At 46.9% G+C, this 20,799-nt stretch overlaps 1 protein-coding gene across 2 annotated transcripts in view; it reads right to left on the bottom strand.

The window, feature by feature from the left end:
• slit3 (slit homolog 3 (Drosophila)) overlaps positions 1–20,799 on the bottom strand; it is a 181,455-nt gene that overhangs the window by 8,815 nt on the left and 151,841 nt on the right. Inside the window, exons 20-32 of one of the 2 annotated variants that reach the window (XM_015349877.2) lie at positions 18,565–18,697; positions 17,589–17,657; positions 16,594–16,665; positions 16,370–16,441; positions 15,245–15,316; positions 14,337–14,500; positions 13,204–13,328; positions 11,024–11,121; positions 9,392–9,531; positions 7,971–7,997; positions 4,653–4,746; positions 3,830–3,967; positions 2,306–2,546 (exon numbers count right to left, since the gene is read on the bottom strand). In XM_015349877.2, coding sequence (XP_015205363.2) covers positions 2,306–2,546; positions 3,830–3,967; positions 4,653–4,746; positions 7,971–7,997; positions 9,392–9,531; positions 11,024–11,121; positions 13,204–13,328; positions 14,337–14,500; positions 15,245–15,316; positions 16,370–16,441; positions 16,594–16,665; positions 17,589–17,657; positions 18,565–18,697 — 1,445 coding nt within the window. The remainder of the gene's footprint in view (positions 1–2,305; positions 2,547–3,829; positions 3,968–4,652; positions 4,747–7,970; positions 7,998–9,391; positions 9,532–11,023; positions 11,122–13,203; positions 13,329–14,336; positions 14,501–15,244; positions 15,317–16,369; positions 16,442–16,593; positions 16,666–17,588; positions 17,658–18,564; positions 18,698–20,799) is intronic. The other variant, XM_006631940.3, reaches the window with a different exon arrangement.

Here is a 20,799-nt window from a genome sequence, read left to right as displayed (position 1 = left end):
TTAAACAGGAGGATACTACCTGTGTGTGCACACTGCTTTCCACCTGTTTCCAGTCATACTAGAGCTATCCTGAAAGTACAGGACAGTAACGGAGCTATCCTGAGGGAAACAATGAGCGATGTGTGGCACAGAATGAATTGGCTTCAAGCATGAATGGGTTGTGATCTGACAGGAGTCTGTTAGTTTGAAGTTCTTCCTTTCATTCTTGGCTCTTTGAAAAAGGTTTGTGCTTATTGTTTCCTTATCGCTTAAAGTCGAAAGGGTTAAGGGTCTGTGGTAGAGTGCAAGTTTAAAAACAAACTCTGCACAATGACCCTGCGGGTCTTGCATGAAACTTGCAAAGTCAGTGGGGTTTGCCTACGCATGGCGATAAAGAACAATGACGCTATTTTTAATCCATTTCCCCCATCCCCCTTCAATTAATTTTCTCTCTTTCTCTGCAAACGCTGCAAACCAGGAGATTAGCTTGCTGGGCTAAGATGCAATCCATTTATGACTCATTTATACTGATTGCACCGATAGCTGCTTTAATGCACTTCTATTATCATAATATATATCCTCTGGAGCCTTATTATTCACACGAGTGGACAAAAGGTGACATTTGGATAATGTCACCCTGTACATCGTAATTTAAACTGCCTGGTGTGGAGATGCAGATCAGGATGAGGGAGATCTAGTCTGCAGGCTTTTTTCCTGAGAAAGCACTTCAGAGGCTAATAGGGAAAAATTAATCAGTTTAAAAATAAAAGCCTGGGAAGGGTCAATTTCGGCGTTCTTCTTTGGGCACAGTTAGCTGTATTACACAGACAAGCCTCCTCCATGTCCAAGAGCCGGAAGAAAAAAAATCCATCCTTGCCTCTCTGCATTTTAAGCTGACTTATTGCTTCTTCTGGATATTGCAGAAGTGATGGCAACATGACACACTTTCTTCCAGATTCGCGGGCAGCTGTAAAAGCCAGCGGAGCGAAGGGAAAAGGATTTGTATTGCACAGAAGGCAGGGTCATTCTGTCTCTTACTATGAGTACGCAGAGTCTTGTACAGAAGCCCTTTACCACCCACAGCCTCTTGAAAAGCTTGGGCCACTGTAAAAGAACAGCCACTTAGGTGTGTGACTTTAATATCCAGGGGTTTCTGTAAACGATCTCTGATGCTAGTCTCACGCCCCCTCTATAAAAGACTATTACAGATCCGAAATACCCAATATCCCGTGCAATACCAGGTACAGGCGAATCTGTTTGCAAGCCTGGCACTCAAAAGCAGAGCTGTGGCCAAGGCTGTGTTAGCTCTCGTCAGCCCTAACCCTGCCTCCTCCTCTTTTACTGCCTCCTTCTTCGTCTGCACCTTCTTCGTCTTCGTCTCTCCACTCTTTCAGTGGGGCGTCACGCTCCTCCTGCACTCTGACAGAGGTGGTACTGGGTAGATGGGGGGGGGGTGGGGAGGGGATCCAGAATTTGCCTCCTGGGCTTCGCCTATCCTGCTTCAGCTGGAACCCCCAGTGCTGATCCGGAGAGGGCCTGGGCGATGACAGACGATGACAGGGCGGAGGCCGCAGGTCAGCGGCGGAGACGTTCGTGAAGCCTGCCCCGAGGATGGAGGGGGGGCTGCCGGATCAGTTTCTGTCTGGGGAGAACCCGGGCTCAGGAAGCCTCCCGTCTCCCATGGTGATGCTTCGGAGGGGAGAAGCTCACAGGCTAAATTATAAATCAGGCGCTTGAGGGGCAAAGGGAGCAGGGAGTCACTCATGGAAGAGTCGGAGTTTGTGAAAGAGTGTTTGTGGTCGACGGGGAATTTTAAGCTTTGTTCTCTCCCTCCCCAGCATCTTTTTTTAATTGGTACCTCGACATCAGTGAAACTTTGATAAATGCTTAATTTAAAGGGCAACGAGACACGGTCTGCAAAAAGACAGACAAGATAGTGAACTCTGAGACTTGAACCTGGGTGAGAGTGAGGGGTGAGGAGGCTACGGGGAAAATAGACAACAGCGAACAGTTATTGGGAAAAATAAGCGAGTCATGTACAGAGGAAGAAAAAAAGGGCAGGATGTCATCATTCACCTCCTGCAAGAGATGCCTCTTCCTGTTTTTCTGCTTTACTATCAACAGTGCTGAACTATCCCCCTGTTGCATGAAAGCTGGCTTTCCCAGTTTAAAGGCCGGAATCCAGCCAAGACAAGACAGAGATAGAGAGAGAGGAAGTGAACAGGAGAAGACTTGAGCGCAATGCAGACCACCGTGTTTGTTCACAGGGTATTTAAACGAAAAGAGGTCATGTGGGTTTTGCGGGGTGGGTGGTCTGGCTCTGTACCTGAAGGGAGATGTGCGTGGTCGGACGGATCTTGGTCCCGGAGAGCTCCACGTAGGCGCTCTTGCCCAGGAAGTGGGCCGTGATGATCTTCTGGCACTTCTCCCCGAAGAACCCCGGCAGACAGCGGCAGGCGGGCTCCCCCGAGACCACCAGGCACTGCGCCCCGTTCTGGCAGTCGGCCTGGTCACACGGGCTGGTCTGCAGGAGGATCATGGGAGGGGGGCTTTCGCAGAACAGGCCGCTGGAGCACGAGCGGAAGACAGAAGAGCTTCGTAAGAAAGGTTACCAACGAGAGGAGCTCATGGGGCGCCTCGCCCGTGTGTTACTAAGTGACCTGAAGATCTCATCGAGCTGTTTCTTGACAGAAGCCAGAGCATCAGCTTCAACAGCAAGGTTGGGCAGCTTGGTCCACCACAGCCACTGTCCCCATTGTATAAGGGGGCACCCCCTTTTCATGGTTGTACGAATGTTTCCGTCTAGTGTCTACTTGTGTCCCCCACGGTTCGTGCTTCATTGTTCACTCTGAAGAAGAAGCCCACTGGGCCCTCTGACTCAATACTTGGTCCCCTCTTAGTCTTTCTCTGTTCAGGACTAAAAAGGTTCAGTTTTTTCTGCCTGTCGGTGTAGGGCAGCGATGGTGATCACTGGGCTTCACACACAGACAGACAACACCAGGCTGCTGTTTGGGAAATGACAGCAGGGCCATCCTGGTCTGTTTAGTCTCAGCCTTGCATCTCAGGTAAACCTGGAGTAAGAGGTGTGTGTGAGGACTAGGACTCGGGGGCCGCGAGAGACAGACTGACGGTCTCCCCCCTCCCTTCTCGCTTCGGAGATCACGTTTCCGCCCGGACGAGGCCAGAGAGCCCCAGAGGAGAGGGCAGCCCATCCGCTCAGGGGCACGGGCACACACAGGCACTTCCAGCACTCCTCCATAACCAGCCTGCTGTCTCAATCTGCACGGCTGCACTCCATTCAACACCTTCAACAGTCCCGGGAGACGGGCTGGGCGGTAGGAGAGGCCCAGCCACTCTAAAAAACGTTTCATCGACAGCACAAGAAATTGAATCCCATTATTATTTTTTTCGCCAGGCAGGGTCTTCAGTATTTTGACAAAGAGTTCAAACAGCCCTGCAAACCAGCTCATGCTATTTCACAATGCACTCGTGGAAGTCACACACAATAAGATGGATATGTGGAACACCCGCAATTGTTAACAAAACTGCAAGAAATCTAGCCAGCTAATGAGCGCTCTGACACTTTTGTCTGCCTCTGCTTCTGGGTATGGAGTTACACACTCAAAACTGGGTCAGTGTTCCCACACGCATGGCGTGAGTGACCGTCTGCGTCCGGCCCTGCGGTGCACAAAGCCATGCTCCCAGGTGCTGCCGAGACATCCGCCTGCTCCATCTTTGGCATCGCATACGTCTTCGCTCTGTTTCAGCTCTACGGTGTGCAAGAGCACATGCAGTGGCAGCGGTTTCCCTGCCGCAGAGGCGCTCGCTCGGGTCAGCCCCCCGCCCCTACCTGAACCCCTCTTTGCAGATGCAGGTGTATCCATTGACGGCGTCCACGCACTGCGCCCCGTGGCGGCACTTGTTCTCCAGGCAGTCGTTGTAATCCTGCTCGCAGTGCGGGCCCACGTACCCCGGCAGGCACTCGCACCTGAAAGAGCCGGGACACAGGCTGGTCTGAAACCGCGGCCGCCAACAGGGATCGCCATCCACTCTGTGCGCACTCAGCCAAGCGGGAGTAACGCAGGCTGCACTGCATCTGCAAGCCCTTCCGTGAAGGACAGTTAAAGGGATATGGAACAGGAGCAGGAATCCCAAAAGCCGCTGCCAGGAAAGACACTTCAGCTTTTTATACCCGGATCAGATCAGCGAAGAAGATGCATTAACAAGCGTTTGTGCATCTTCTTCGCTGATCTGATCCGGGTATAAAATGACGAAGAAGATGCACAAACGCTTGTTAATGCAGGGGTTGGGCAAACACCATAGGAGGCATGCTTGCAAAACAGTGATATATCTTTGTACACATGCAGATCACCCCCCCAAAGATTCTTTCATCTGTTCAATGAATTTTGCAGACATAAAAAATTCACCGGGCCAGGTCTGATTGATTGTCTCCCCTTAAGATTTAAAAAAATATCTTTCGCAAAATTCAAGTACCACTTTTGCTTACATCACACAGGCTTGGTATTCCAGGACTTGTATAGCTAAACATTAGCTAAGCCATTCACTAGAAAAATAGTAATAACTGTATTAGAAATAATACAGGACAGACTGGGATCCCCGCTTTCTGTTTGTTGCCTGTAGCCTAGAGCCTTTGTGTTTCATGTCATGCTTACCTGTATCCCTTCGAGAGGGAGATGCACTTGGCGTCGTGCTGACAGGGGTTAAATCCTGGAATGCAGTGATCAATCACTTCCTCACACAGGTCGCCTGCAAGAGACAGGCTCTCGGTCAGCCGTCAGCGATCAGCGAGACGGATCCCCCGACACTGGAGTCAGGTTCTCGGGCGTGGCCGTCAGCCCGGCCGCCAGAGTCTGCCCTTCGACCCTCAGCGCCGTCACGTCAATCCCCTGTCCCCGTCCGCTCTGAGCAGCTAAGAACTGCCGCCCGCAGTGTGCATCCTCCTCCGCTCTGAGCTCATTTTCCCCCTGTGTCTTTCTGGCTCCAGTTTCAGCAAGTCTGCTCACAGGCGGTGATGAGTGGCAGACATTGAAAATACCTCTTTTTCTGAAGTCAGTTTTGCCCTGTGGCTTCTGTTGTAAACCAATAAGATGAGACACCTATCCCGTCTTAAAATCTCAGGGAATTATATGGCAGGCAATCCGCCAAAAATACATTTACATAAAGAAAACAAGAAAATGCTAACCAGCCACACTGCTGAAACAAAACTCAAGTTATTTTTTAAGACTGGGACGGTTGAGAACCTCAGATGAATTTGCTGCTATTAAACAGTTGAACAGGGTGGGCTGAACAGCCCTCACTTGTGAACTTGCTCATGTTCTTACAGCACGCCTCTTGTGCTCTGTGTGTAGAGATACAGGAGCGCCACATGTTATAATCAGCCATTTCAGCCTTGGATTGGTTGGGTTGGAGGAATTCAGCACTACTTGTTCTGCTCCTGTAACCTCTGCTTCAGGAGCTACAGTATCAGATGTGGGAGTCAATTTGTCTGCATTGAAGGCAACAGAAACTACAAAATGTTAAAAGGAGTTGCACTTCATGTCTGTCCAAAACAAATTGGCCTGTGCCAGCCTGGCTTGACGGCTGTATTAAAATCCCCAAGCCTGTATTAGTCAGCCTTTGGAAGCACTTGTGTGTTTGTGAATGACCTGCAGTAAAAGCAAGGGGGAAGTATCTAATGAACTAGTAAGCTCTAGTAAGTAAGTTTGAGTTCAGTCTACGGCCGTGTCTGTCAAATTGGGCGTATTAGGTAATCTCACAAGCACATCTCTCTTCGAGTTAGATATCATAAGTTTTTTATTCAAAAATTATTTAACCAGGACGTCCAGCTGAGATCAAGATATTCTTCTCAAAGAAATGTGGAGGCTGAGGTTGGGACAGGAAACAGACTATAACCAAATTAAGGTTGGGGAAACTTTTGACAGACTTTACATCCCGTTTTTTGGTTTGGCCAAGATACTAAAGTTAACAGTCTTTAGAAACAGCTGGACAGGATTCTTGGATCAGAAAGACTACAAGCAGCTAAAGTAGCAAGAGCAGCTGAATCACCACCTCATTTTTGTCACTTGTCTCATGTTCCGATGTTTTGGATCTTAAGAAGAGTGAAAGATGACAATGAGCACAACTTAGACTGGACGTCAAATAACGTCTCATCCGAAAAGGAGTTTTGACTCACAGCCGAAGGACCCGATGAACTGCGGTGCTCTAAACTTCATTCTGGTCAACGTCTCAAGGTACACAGCCACTGTCAGCTGCGGTAAATGCCTGCCATTGGCGAACCTGCCCCCCCTTCCCAACATTCACAGTGAGCCGGGGTAGTTTTAGATGTTTCTCACATGACGGTTTCACCTTTTTCTACAGGACTGGAACTCATTTTCAGATATTGGATAGTGGCTGCATGCAGTAAAAAAAGAAGATTCTATATATATATACACACTGCAGGGGCTAGCTGAATCTGCCAACTCGAAACCTGCTCTGGGTTTAATAAATTCCATCTCCTTTCCACCCACTAAGTAGCTACTGCTGTGCAACAGCCATATTTCACATGATCAGCGGCATGATGGGTGATGTGTCATGTCTCACCAGCTCAAGCCACTAACAACCTGGGCTCCACAGGCCGTATTTCAGCAAACAGCTCAGCGGTGCCCGTCTTTCAGCTGGCGGAGTAACAGATTTCTGTGCGGCTGCCGAGCAGATGCAGTGCACACAGCGCTCAGGTTTCAAAGGCTTCTCTGCCTTCTGCTGCCAAATTCATTTCCTTTTCAGTTTCCTTCATCCTGCCATTCAGAGTTTGGGAAGCTGGCGCTGTCCAGCAGACACTCGGAAGGTGGCGAACGGGTTTAAGAGAGCGCTTTTCTCTCTCTCTTCCAGAGAGCCGTCTGCTCCTCGGTTTTCGTTTGACCTGTAGGTCTTGCCATGTGATCTTGGAGCGCATGGCCCGGTGACTCAGAATGACGCAGGCAGTGCGCACCCAGGAGGGTGAGCAGGGGTAGAGAGGAGGCAGACTTCATCAGATCAGATCTGTCATTCCTGTCATCAAGGGCTGCGGGAACTTCTAGTTTCCATTTCACCCGAGCTCTAAATTAATCAGCTATTTGAAATCATATTCTGAATTAATTGGTGATTTAAGGGGGAGGGCGTCCTGTTCTGATCCTGGCCCTGTAGGACAGCAACTTTTCATTCAAGCTCAGTTCTTTGCTGGTCCTGTTCCAGTGATTATTGGTCAAATTGGGAAAGCTGATCAGCTTTTCTATGTTCTGAAAGTGTTGGGAAGTGTAAGCCGTGCTGGACTGCAAGACCAGACACCTCTGATTCAAACTGTGATTTAAGGCCCTTCAGGCTCTGAAACGAAGACTGATACAGTGTGATTAACCACAGAGCAAAGAAACAAAGTACAGGATTGCAGTACGAAGGAGAAGGACAAAAAGATTGCAAGTGTTTTTTTAATACATTTAGTGTTAAATGCATTAACCGTAACTGCAAATATTATTTTGTCTGTATGAGCCATACCTGAGTCATTAACATCGTATAACTCCATTACTGCCTTACAACCTGAACACTAAAGAACCAATTTTTTTTACAGCTGAAAACAGTGTTTTTTCTAATTCTGAGGCTCCTCCTTCCATATTATTAAAGAGAGTCCAGGTCTGCATCTGTTTTAAATCTGTTCCATTCAAGTTGGAGTTTCACTTTTATAAAGTAACTTGAGGACAGCTCTTGTCCAAAGGCACTACATAAATCAAAGTTGTGTTGCACCGTGCTCTATTACCTACACATGCAGTGGACACATTGTGCAAGGCCTCATTTGCAATAACTATACCTTTAGATCTCCACTATTCCCTGTTACACACAAAGGCCTTGATGTGAAAATGCGCTTAGTAACATAATCGCATGCGACAGCTATGCAATCAATACTGAGGAGAACACATGGACCCACGGGCTACTGAGAGGCTGGAAGAGAAGAAGAAACAGACCTTTTCTCCTCAGGAAAGAGCTGGCAGCTTGCAAAGGAAAAGAAGCAGAGAGAAGCGTCAGAAATGCTGAGCAGACACCTGCTAGCTCACTCCCTGACTGATGAAGGGAGAGCAAACCCTGTTAGAGGTTTATCCTGCTGACAGGTTGTAATTTGGAGGCACAATGGCATATTCTACTATCTGCTTAAAACCTGGTGTTCCCCACTGGAAATACTATAGACAGCGGAAGCAAACATTGTCAAATGGGTAGTGTTCTTTCCATGTCATGGTCGAAATATAAATACATCATATAAAATATCTTTGTTGCTCTTATTTGATCAGTCCAGAGAAAGTGAGGTGTGCATCACAAATCAGAGGACACATGTGGAAACAGCGGTGCTGTAGGGGTGCGAGGAGTCCCAGCCCAGTTCAGTGAAGATCTGAAAAGAGGTTTATTTTGTAGTGGAGAGGCCTACTCAAGATCAGACTGACAGTGATTCTCTCTCTATCTGATCTGCTCACCATTGCTCAGAAGCGCCCATTTATGCTTGCAAACATCTTCTCTAAGTGTCCTAAATCTGGCCAATCAGAAGAGCACATTTTAGGTCCTACATGTTTGGCGTTAACCATTTTTCAACACAAGAAACTAAGTGGAAGATTAAAATCTTGTCAGGAGACACAGGCTAGACAGGATGGAAGTTTCTTGTCCTTCACAGGCATTTGAATAGATGAGAAATTCATTTTCATTCAGGAATGTGCAAAGGGCAGGGGAAAAAAGACAATTAAAACAGATCTTGTAAAGCCTGTCAGTTTGACTGTGGGAAATTGAACATGTTGCCAAGCAGTAAAATAAATTATTCAATCAATCACGTCATCAGTATGGTTAATTTTACATAAAGTCTTTCTTGTAAAGTTGACCCAAGCATTTCACTTTTTACAAAAAACCTGCTATTTAGCAAAAGTAGAAACAGTCCTGCAGGGGCAGAAAGTTTCTAATTCAGTGAAAAACACCCAAACTTGAAAACTGAATAAACACCGTGTCTGTGTCTGGACATTTGTCCTTGTCCTTAGGTCCTGATGCAGGCGATCGTATTTATAGCACAGGTGCACCGGTGCTTTGGAAGAGATTGCACTGCTTTTGTGCAGGTGCTGATTTGAATAATTACTCCCCTGCCTTGCATTAACACCACCTAGTGACAGACGCAAGGCGCGGAGGAAGAGAATCGGGCTTTGCTATTTGTCACAATCTTGAAGACTGGGCCGGGTGAAGGCTGTGTCTCTGTGTGTGTGGACTGCAGCCCACATCTCGGACACAGCTTGGCCACAGGGTCCACAAGCGTCACTCCCACTCCACTCACCCTGACATGGGTGGTTTACATGAAGCGAGGTTCGCCAGGTGGGCACGGGCCTGCACCAGGTGTGCACGTCCGGCGCGCAGGTACCTGTGTAGTTCGGAGGGCACAGGCAGGTGTAGTTGTTGATGCCGTCCACGCAGGTGGAGTTGTTCTCGCAGTCGTTGTCCTCGCAGTCGTCTGGGTTCACCTCGCAGCGCTCTCCCTCGAACCCGGGCGGGCAGGCACAGCTGCAGGAGCACAGAGAGGCCGGGGGTAACAACAGAGATGAACACGGATCTCACTTCCTGTGACTGTCACACATCACCGCAGTCCTGCGCTCAAGCTCTCTTTTCCTGCGCTGCCTGCTGAACTACGAAACAAAAACGTGCTTCCAAGAAAGGACAAATAAATAAGTGAATTTCCCTGTAAACAAGTCAAAGTCAGGTGTATATATGTCTACATGAAGGGTGCTTTTAGCTACTTCCATGATCGCTTTAACCTGTGCGACCATAAGAAGGCAGGAAAGCTGGCAGTCAACATTATCTGCTCAGCCTACAAGTTTGATGTACTCATGATTTTGGGCCTTGATTGGTGAGCCTAAAGGAGCACTATGGGTTTGCTCCATCAATAACATGGGGAATTCTGAACACAATTCCCTTATGAACTCCTCAGACTGAGTTTCTGTACCTGATGTTCTTTGGAGACCAGAATGTCGCTCTTCAACTAATTCCAGGACAGTAATATCCTCTCTGTAGCATATTCTAAATGAGGTCTTGATAGTGCACTGTGCAAATAATGACTTTTCCTACTACAAATCAAGCATTTTGAGCTTAATTGTCATGCTTGTGTTTAGATTCTGGCAAGATTCCTGGATGTCGAAATGCCATATCAGCAAAATGAGTTTAGACAGAATTGTTGGCTGTGACTCCTCTAAATTTCTATTTTAGAGTCTGTCAGCAAGATAGCATTTCACACTAAGACACTGGTTTAGGAAAAGCAGGGCACATATTTGCCTTTCTTGATTTATATCTTTCATGTTTTTAACTATAGAGTCCAGTTTTATATGTAACCTGAGACAGTCTTGGAACATGTTAATTTCTATAATCACTCAAGTAATTGGCTCTCATTCAGCATTAGATTAAAAGGCACGGGAACTTCAGAAGAGTCAGGAACGAGAGGAGGCCGTTCTGCCCATCTAGCCCAGTTGGTAGTTAGTAGTTAATCAATCCAAGAATCTCATCCAGCTGTCTCTTGAAAGAAGCCAAGATACTGGCTTCAGCAACATGGCTGGGTTACTTGTTCCACGCTCCCGAAAACCATTTGTGCAATGAAGCGCCCCCTGTTCTTAGTTCAGAATGCACAGCCTCTTGGGTGACCTAGAAGAAACCGTCGCTCAGGGACTATGGGCTCCTGTGCTGTAGTGTGCTGGTTCCCATGCGAGGCTGGGCTCTGGATGATGTTTGTACTGTGCTGGAGCCACGTACAACACAGGTCCTAAAGTTTCAGGAGGAGTTTCGGGTCCCCTGCAAGGGTGCTGACGTACACATTTCCCGAGCTTGGCTTTCGAATGTTGTACACAGCAGAACATTACAAAACCACTACAAAATACAGAGATAACCACCGCGCACAGCTTTAGATGTGACAGACAGTGAACAAGTGGTGAATAGGTGGCGAACAGGTAGTGGATATGTGGTGAATAGGTCTCATTCCAACATGCATGTACACAATGAAGCCTGGTACCTGAACTGGTCCTCTCGCCCTGGCTGCAGGTGACAGGTGCCTCCACTGGCACAGGGGGAGCTGATGCAGGCGTTGATGGGCGTCTCACAGTTCTGGCCCTGGGGAGACATTGTGCGTCGTGACAATGCAGCCCCTGGCCTCGCGCGCAGCTCAGGGCTCGAGCCCGAGTTAACCACTGAAAACTCGAGGGTCGTGGGTAAAGCCAAGAGTGCAGCAGGTGATGAAACGATTCACTTCTGTCTGACTTATGCAGGAACGGAAGAACCAAGAGATCGACGTACTCAGTGCAGCAGAAACCTAAACTATGGAACTGCCTTTATCCTAAAGGATACATCTAGGGCAGATCTCACGACTGCAGACTTAGCTCTGCAAAAGCTGCAGCACATCACTTTAATCTGCAGGCAGAATTTACACTGAAACTTTATTTGGGGTTTTGAAAACCACAGATTGTTTGAAATAAAAGGCTATACACACACGGAGGGCAAAATGTGCTTTCTTTCCATAACTTCCAGAGAGCCACCACAGTTTCAAAATCTATGTAGCAGGCCTTTCGTCTCCCCAGCATGTCCCCTCTCGTGATCAAAGCTGCTTCTCGGGTTCAATTTCATTTTATTTTGTTCCCCTCCTCCCCGTCCACCTCTCCTCTTCCCCTGCATTTTCTCACACTTGGCAATTAATTAGAGCCCAGAGGAGCCGGTGCATAACAGCCTCCTCCTGACTGAAAATGTCACCAGAAACCCAGAGCGGAGGTGGCCTGAACAGGGAAATGCCGCCTGGATTGATGGACAGCACGTTGAACAGTCTTTGCACAGGACGTGGGGGGACCAGCGCAGGGAGCTCGAGTTTTAATTAAGAGAAGAGCCTCAGTTTTCCAGCTGACGAAAGGTTAAACTCTCATCGGTGCTTCTCGGCTGAGGCGCTGACAGGAATCCCATAAGTAAACAAAGGGCTGACAATCTGAGCTGGACAGCAGAGGCACGGGGTCAAGGGGCTGCTCTCTAGTGAGACAAAGGCACCCTCTTTGCAAACAGGAACATGAGAAATCTGACCACCTGGTTGTGTCAAGGGGGGATCAAATTCATTTCTATTGAGTTTTTAGTGTCCTATTGATATATCTAATCATTACATTACCCTCAGCTTCATCTCCCGGCTCCAGGCTTTTCTGATAAACTGCTCTCGTCTCTTGGAGCTGACTGTTGTGAAAGATACAAGTCTGCCTGGTAACTTGGGATTTTTTCTTTGCTCTGCGACTTCAATATAGCCAAGCTAAGCTGGACTGGGTTTCTACTTCAGTAGTTCCTTCCTGAGGAAAAGCAGGTCACTGCTGGCAATGGTTCTTGTGGACCAGTAGGTGGCGATGGTCTCTACGGACCAGGTATTCTTAGCCAATGCCCCACTACACCGCATGGGAGAGACTCTGCACAGAAGGCCTGGTTATTTCTGACCACTGATTACTCCATGGTATTGTTTTTTTAACAACACCATGCAGGAGATTACTATTGCTTCCTGGCTGGTTCAAGTGTTCCCAGTCTAGTCCATCGCATTTCTTTCTCACCTGCTACTTTGTGAGCTGTTGACTCAAAAGTACAGTGGCTGGTGCATGTCACCCAGGTTTTGGACAAAGTGCTTTCCTCCTGCATGGAAACTGCTTTGGGATCCTTCTCAATGAACTCTACTATATGAAATGCTGCAAGTATTAATAACCTTTAAAAGCACAGCGCTGTGATGCCCTTTCATACATTCACTCAGCAGAAAGATATTATTAGAATAAAGCCCAGTGATAGCTTAGGAAAACCTTGTAAAAAGGGTCATTGTGTGAAAATGTAGAAAAAACGTCAATAGAGCAAAATTAAACCGTGGCACAACTTTTAACTGCTCTGCTGAGATCTTACAGAGGCAATGTACAGCATGTGGCAGCTTGTAAACAGATGGCTCAAGTCTTAAGAGAAACATTAAAAGGCTGAATTACCCTCGGATATAAAAAAACCCATCTACAGCTAGCGTTCCAATCAACCTGGCAAATGCGTTTGCAGCAGTTCTGCAGCGTCTGCTGTCTGCGCTTCGTCTTGCTGACATTCAGAAGACTTTTGGGAGCCGGCGGATGTTTTGTGTGAGATGAACCCTGGTGCTCCTGCTCTTGGGGAGCTGCTGGAGAGGACGACAGGACCCGCCGCTCTCACCTTGTACCCATAGGGACAGGTGCAGCGGTAGAAGCCGGTGACGTCACTGACGCAGGTGCCGTTGTTCTGGCAGGGGGTGGACAGGCAGGGGGCGCACTTGGACAACAGCGAAACGTCTGCAGGGCCTGTGAATGAGCAGGGGAGGCAGAGAGGGAGGGGGCTGTGAGTTGTGAAACACTTCTCCTCCAGGGTGATGAGTTCAGGTGTAGCTGTATTCTAGATTAGCATCACAACCCTGTGATATAGCTCCTTATATTGTCTTGAGTTTCTGTGTGCTCCGTTTTGTGCCGCGGTTTTTCCTGACATCTGCATTGTCCCTATGAATATCCCCGCTAATGTGGCACAGACTCTGTCTCATGAAGCATGTATGCATTTGTAGTTACACTTCTTTTTTGCTTGATTCCTTTCCACAGAGTAAAAAAACATGACATAATTTAAATTTAATACACACCACAGAAAAAAGAATGAGAAACAAATGGGCCACAACTGAAAACATGTTGTGGAATAGATGTACATGAGAGTTTAGGAATCACAGAGAAGGTTATTATTTCAGAAACTATTTAAAGTTGCTGGAGTTTATTTTTTTAAAGAAGCAATTACACAGCTGTAAGAAGCTGTAGGACTGGAAAGAAAAGCAGGAGACACTGATTCCCCAGAAAGTGGTCAGGAGCTGACAGACAGTGGACCGAAGCTGACAGTGGACAGAAGCTGACAGACAGTGGACCGGAGCTGACAGACAGTGGACAGAAGCTGACAGACAGACAGTGGACCGAAGCTGACAGTGGACAGAAGCTGACAGGCAGACAGTGGACCGGAGCTGACAGACAGTGGACCGGAGCTGACAGACAGACAGTGGACCGGAACTGACAGACAGACAGTGGACAGAAGCTGACAGACAGACAGTGGACCGGAGCTGACAGACAGTGGACAGAAGCTGACAGACAGACAGTGAACCGGAGCTGACAGACAGTGGACCGGAGCTGACAGACAGTGGACCGGAGCTGACAGACAGTGGACAGAAGCTGACAGTGGACCGGAGCTGACAGACAGTGGACCGGAGCTGACGGGAAGGCAGTGGACCGGAGCTGACAGACAGTGGACCGGAGCTGACGGGAAGGCAGTGCATCTCTCACCTTTGCACTGGAACCTGTTGAGTGGGGTGGTGAGCAGCAGCCTGTCAGCCATGTCTGGGGGCCCACTGCAGCGGGCGATACCAGGCTCTTTGAATCCTGCCTTCACCCACTGGGACAGCCAGCGCAGGTCGCAGTTACAGTACAGCGGGTTGGCGCCCAGAGCCCTGCCAAACCACAGACAGATGCCCTCAGAATCAGCTGCACACACAGCAGCACACTGACACTGTCTTTACAACACAGTAACATGGTTACAGTCTTCTGGCTCCACATCCAACAGAGCTTCTAATCGCCTGTTTCACCAAACCGTCATCATCAGATCGCAGGCTGTGGCAAACCCGAGCCTGAGCAGCACACATAAGGTCCAGGATGGGACCAGTCCGGGGAAAGGGACATATACGTGCCACACAAGGCGATGATTCAGAGACACCAGTTAACCCATCCAGCACGTCACTGGGAGGCGGGAGAGCTGGATGGACCAATCCGGTATCAAAGCTATGATCCAAACCTCGAAGAGCAGAATTGTACAGTACACCACCAGATCTGAAGGATGATTCTCCTGCTTTCCGAGAAAACTGTGGGTTCAAAGGAAGTTTTGTCACCACCTCTCTGAAATCCAAAGCTGGCTGTACTTATAATAATAATAATTAAAGAAGTCAGTAGGCCCTGGTGATTAATTCCTTTCAGTAGTAGTAAAATTTACAAAGGCTTCCTGTGGGGCCCAGTTTCCCATAAATGGAGTAAAAGAGTCTCGTTCGTGTCAATCATGCTCTGCAAGAACAGAGGCAAATGTTAATCCCCTGTACACCACATGAGCCAGAGTTTTCTCTGGGCTCCTATTCAGACAGCAGTAGTCTGAACCCAGCTCCCCAGCAGTGAAGATCATGCCCCACTCCTGCCATCAGACTCACAGGTGGGAGAGAGATGTCAAGTGGTTGAACGCTCCTTCTGGGATAGTTGAGAGGTCATTGCCATGGAGAGTACTGGGAAAAACAAATCAAGAATTCAATGAGTGACAACGTCAGGTCTTAAAGGGGATACATTTTGACCTCAAAGGTTTTTTGAGCTATTGTTTCTGGGGACAGTCTCCAGAAATCTTAAGCGCCAGCACACAGTTGGTTCAGCTGGTTAATCCACTGTTCTTCAGCTCTTTAGCAACTATCACAGCTCTGCTTCCCAGGCCTCTGTGTCTAACAGGCATTTTCCCTAACCTGCCTTCCCCTCACTCTGTCAGCTCTGCTCCTGTGTGCTGGCTGGCAGCGCTGTCTTTACAGGACACTGGGTCCCATTGTGTGACCCCTGGATCGACAGTGCAAGACAGAGGCTGATGGGTAGAAACTCCGCTGGTCAAGCACTGTCGCACATGCCATGGGGTTTGTGGGCCCAGCACGAGTGACAGAGATACCTGACCACCTGCAGCTTAGGAGTTGCTTGCCCCAACAAAAAAAAACTACTGATCTCGTGCATCGAAGCTGAACAGGTACACATTAGCAGCTACTGCTTTAAAAGCTTTTCAGAAGCAGGCAGCTAAAGTTTTTTTCCCTGCTCAAGAGTGAACTGAATCAGATTTGGGAGTCCTCAGAAAAAGGGCTATGTTAACAAAGTATTTTCTACCATGATATAGTTACAAAAGGTTTAAATGGAAAAAATAACCACCTGTTCTCTAGGTAAGCAGTAAAGTAACATAACCATGATGTGTGCTAAATGTATATTTATATCTGACATTTAGTACAAGAGAGTTATATTTTGGATGTCTGAGTAATAAAATACTAAAATCAACATAAATCACACAAATGCATGATTTGGTGGTTTAGACTTTTTAAATTAGCCTTAAGGAAGATGAGTGCTCAAATTTTTGTTTCCCTAGGAAATCATGAGGATGCACATTTAACATTTAACTCTAATCTTGGTCCCCTAGTGATGGAGAACCGTTTTTTTCAAATTACAAGGTGACTTAAAAACTGCTCGTTATAAAACTGCAAATAAGGAGGGTGTTGGTGTGAAGTCGCTGTCGAAAGAGTATTGGTGACACTTACAGCAGACGTAGAGATCGGAGCCCATCAAACGCATGGACTGGAATACAGCGGATCTGGTTGTAGCTCAGAATGCTTCAAAGTAATGAAAAGTAAAATAAAAAATGAATATGTTAGATTAGAAAATTTAAAAAATCCATTCTGCTGCAAACAAGGAACAGAAACACAGAAGAAGAGTGATTAAGTCCCCCACCCACAGTTGAAATGCCGTTGCCACGGTTACTTACAGAGTGGCCAGCTGAGACATGTTGCTGAAGGTCATCGGGGCCAGAGAGCTGATGCTGTTGTTGCTGAGGTCACTGTGTAAGGAGACACACAAGCACCGATTACAAACAAGAGCCAGAGAGAGCTTTGTCCTTCTCTAGCAACGACGGGAACACCGATTCACAAAAACAGGCCACAACAGAAAAGGGTCTGCGATGGAAACGCTGAGCTTTCACTAACGAACTGAACGAGTCTGCCTTCGGTCCCCTCTGGTGTCGGACCTACAGTATGTGGGGCAGTGAAACTTCTCAAATATTGTTAATGGCCAGGGAATAAGAGGTGCCATACACCACGTCCCAGCGAGCGAAGACAGACGTGGACAGAAATAAGTGACGTGTCTAAGCCTGGACCCATGGGCAGCGAGCAGGGCAGGCCAAGAGCTAACCATAGGGAAGGCAGCACTCCGCCCTCCTCACAGGCTGATCGCGCTCTGGGTCTGTTGAAACTCTAGTCCTGGAGGGTCACGGTCCACAAGGTTATATACTGCAAGTAACACAGAACCCTTGGAATGAGGAAAAAGTGGTTCTACAGAACAACTGATTAAAACGAGGCCGTCATCCATTTTGATATGTACAATTTTAAGTTTACAAGTGTTTTTTTTTTGTATTTATGGGGTTGTTAAAGACCTACAGTAGATATTAACGTTCCATGGAACAACATACGTGGGGCCTGGGGTGCATACCCAACGCGTTTTCATTCAGATCATCTTTTCATTTGATCACACATGACTCGCTGTCCTTTAGGTAATCACAATACGTCACCCCAGGGTGTGTATGGTTGTGGTGATTTACGCTGCCGTGTTTTAAAAGTTGAAGAGTATAATCACGTGCAAAGTCCGGATGAATTTCCTACAAATACAAAAGCCCTAACAGCGCATCATTCTTCAAGAGAACTGGACACATGAGGACATACAGCACAAGTTGCACATGAGCGTGGAAGCGCTGTGATGGACTCTTACATGAGAGAGAGGTGTTTGAGGCTGGCCAGCTCCTTAGGCACAGTTGTCAGAAGGTTTCCCTCAAGGTATCTGGGAAGGAGAGTTCAGAAATCATTAGATACTCACACTCTGTCTCCTCCTCTCCATTTCAGTGTGCAGAATTCAGGGCTAGATCTCTATATTTCACTCTCAGTACTGCACGGGAAGAAATCCCAAGTTTGTACATTTTTAATGAGGATCCAAGGGCCTGAAAGCCTGTATGTTGAAGACACAGTTAAAGTACTTCCGGTGTTCACAGCTCCTTACCCTCAGAACAAGGGATCTGTCCTTCTGATGTGATAATATTTCACTAACACTGCCATGTCGACCCTGCACAGCTTGTGAATTGCAGGAATTTTATTCCCTACAAGGTAAAAGCAGGAACGGGTACAGGAAGCTGAGGGGGCACCGCGCGCCAACCCTCTGTGTGCCCTGCGGATAACAGGCTCTGTCAGACAACATGAGCCACACTTTAATAATGCTTTGTTGTCAGAGTGTCCAGATGAATTTCCAGTGCAAAGACACCACTGAACTCTCTCGTGAGGAGTTCTCCATTAGGGTGATTTATAGGTCCCTTGTTTAGTGTAGCGCTACCATTTCTCATCCTTCTTTTTTCACAGTTTTGCATGGCGGCTGCCTTTTCTGTTTCTACCCCCATTGCTAGGGTGCAATGCACAGTAAAAGCTATGCAAATTCACAGACTGATTCCTCTAAAACAGATGCTGGACAACAGCTGTATTAGATGCCTAGTTCTATTTTTCTGTGCATCAATATCATTAAAAAGGACTATCTGAGTGACAGAGCACCCAAGCTTGACTACAAGTCCTCAGTTTCTTGCCCATTTTGATTTAAAAAAAATACTCCCTCCTAATGATGACATTAAAAGCCTTCCGTAACTGTGCCTGACTGAGGAGCCGATGCCCAGTGGCACCACACAAAGACAGACAGGGCCACTCACAGCTCAGTGGTGTCCTTGGGGATGCCCTTGGGCAGAGAGCGCAGACCCCGATTACTGCAGCGCACCACCGTGTCTGAGCACGTGCAGGACTCGGGGCAACGTGGCAGGGGCTGGCAGCTACTCTCCTCGGAGCCTGCAGGGGGCGACAGAGAGCAAGGCGCAATTCAGGAACAGGGATCCAGGTCTACAGGGTCACATGAACGACGGCACACTCTTTGAAATCGCTCCTTTTTCTGCCACCACTGTGGCATCTATGGCGTAAAAACTCAGCATCGGCATCAGGCTGTACATGATACCCAAGGCCGAACAATCAGATCCCGATGTGTCTGGGGCTCCTCCATGTTGCGCATGGGACTGTGCTGCATTCATTCTTTTTTCTAATTATGACAAAATAATTCAATTTAAAACAGAAGTATAAAATACCTCTCACTGACAGAAAGGGAATTTCATACATAAATCATAATATTCTCAAGAGTTATGTTCACAGACATGACAGAAATGAAAACAGAACAGTGAATACCTAAAATGGCATTGGTGTGTGCAACCTTCTCATTGTGTTATGACACGGCCTTGCAGAAACTCAACAGTAGGTAGATGTCTCTTGTCTATGAAATACTTTTGAAGAGGAGCTCTGGCTTGAAAAACCCTCGTTTATGTTGAGCACAGAACTGAAATGAATACAACCGTACTTAAGAAACAAAGGGAAAGCCACTTTTCCCCACCCATGGTCAATTGGGAAATGTAGTTCATGGCGCCCCAGATGGACATCATGAACTATGCAGCCCCAGTAACCTGTCACACCTCCGGATGATAATAGACAAATTACTAATCTTGCACCTTACTTCACAAAGAGAACAGGGAGTACCATACTGGCTCTAGAGGAGACACAAACTAAGACATTAAAAACGTGGGATGCTGTTCTTTGGCTATCGATCTGCAGTTTCTCTATACTGACTGCATTCTTCTTAGTTTCGGAGAACTCTGAAATTGTAACAAAATAAAATACGGAAAACACCAATTAAAGGCCGATGTGAAAAATGTTGGTTTTGGCTGGAAAGCTTGCTGTTTCCACACAAAGCTCCTTCATAACGACTGTTTTACTCCAAATGCCCAGAGAGATATTATCTGTACAGACCAGAGATGAAAGTAAACTAAGACATTAATGGGAGATAAAGAAGTCTCTGGCTCAACCCAAAAATAACATGTAGGCTGTCTGGACCTACAGACCCCCACAAAACACAGACCAGTGGTTTTACTTGACTGATAGCCAATCTCACATTTCATAACTGATGGGAGCACCATGAACTCCAGAATAGTCGCATTTTAATTTAAATCACATTTTTATGTGGAGAAATCTTTCCTTTATTATTGCAATCATTAAAAATTAATTATGTTCTTGTTTTTGCTATATTTTGGCTCTTTGGAGTGGAAAGAGTATGATAGCCTACTCCCTGATAACAGAAGCCAACAACCAATGTTCAAGTTTTACAAAAACAACAAATGTCCGATTTACAAATTTGCAAATGAAGTATTTCTGAACGCCTTTTGCCTTTTCTCCTCCAGATGGGAAACAAGCGATAGTTTCTATGCCTCTGAAGAAAATGTAAAAAAGAAAACACACACAGCTCATTCCCAGAAACTGCATTTAAGTAAAAAGAATTTGATTTCTCTCTTACTGATTTTAACTCTTTCTAGATCTGTGCACTTAAAGATGTAATGATTCCAAAAATGAGGAGCACATTTTGGCTTTTTGAGCAAGATACTCTGAAAATCTGCATGTTTATGTCTTTTTCTTTTGCTTTTGTCATGGTCCTCTAAAACACAGGAATTCATTCTTGTGTGACTTTTGTTGCCCAGTCAGTTTTGTGTTTACAACAATAGATTCCAAAATGATTTCTTCCCAAAATGTCTGCAAACAAGCGTGTTCCTTAGATCTCCTCCAGAGTTCACTTGAATACGCAGCGAAAGAGACTGAGCTAGAGGAAGCCAAACCGCATTTCCTTCTTCTAGTAAAAATTTATGGAGCAGTTGTGTCTCTCCTGCGTTTCTCGGCTGGAAAGGGGGTGGGAATGTGTGGTTTCTCCTTAAAATTGAGGGAAATGTGAGACAATGTGCTTACAAAGCGGCTCACATACGGTATACCCTGACATCTGGACCAAACACTTCTGAAAGGTGCAGTAAGGTATAGGAAACATGACAGAAGATTGGATGATTGGGGACACACAACTTCCTAGG

This window comes from Lepisosteus oculatus, chromosome 11 (genome assembly GCF_040954835.1).
Source record: "Lepisosteus oculatus isolate fLepOcu1 chromosome 11, fLepOcu1.hap2, whole genome shotgun sequence".
Classification (NCBI taxonomy): Eukaryota; Metazoa; Chordata; class Actinopteri; order Semionotiformes; family Lepisosteidae; genus Lepisosteus; species Lepisosteus oculatus.
The sequence above is the reverse complement of the archived record's forward strand: the minus strand, read 5'-3'. Positions and strand labels throughout refer to the sequence as shown.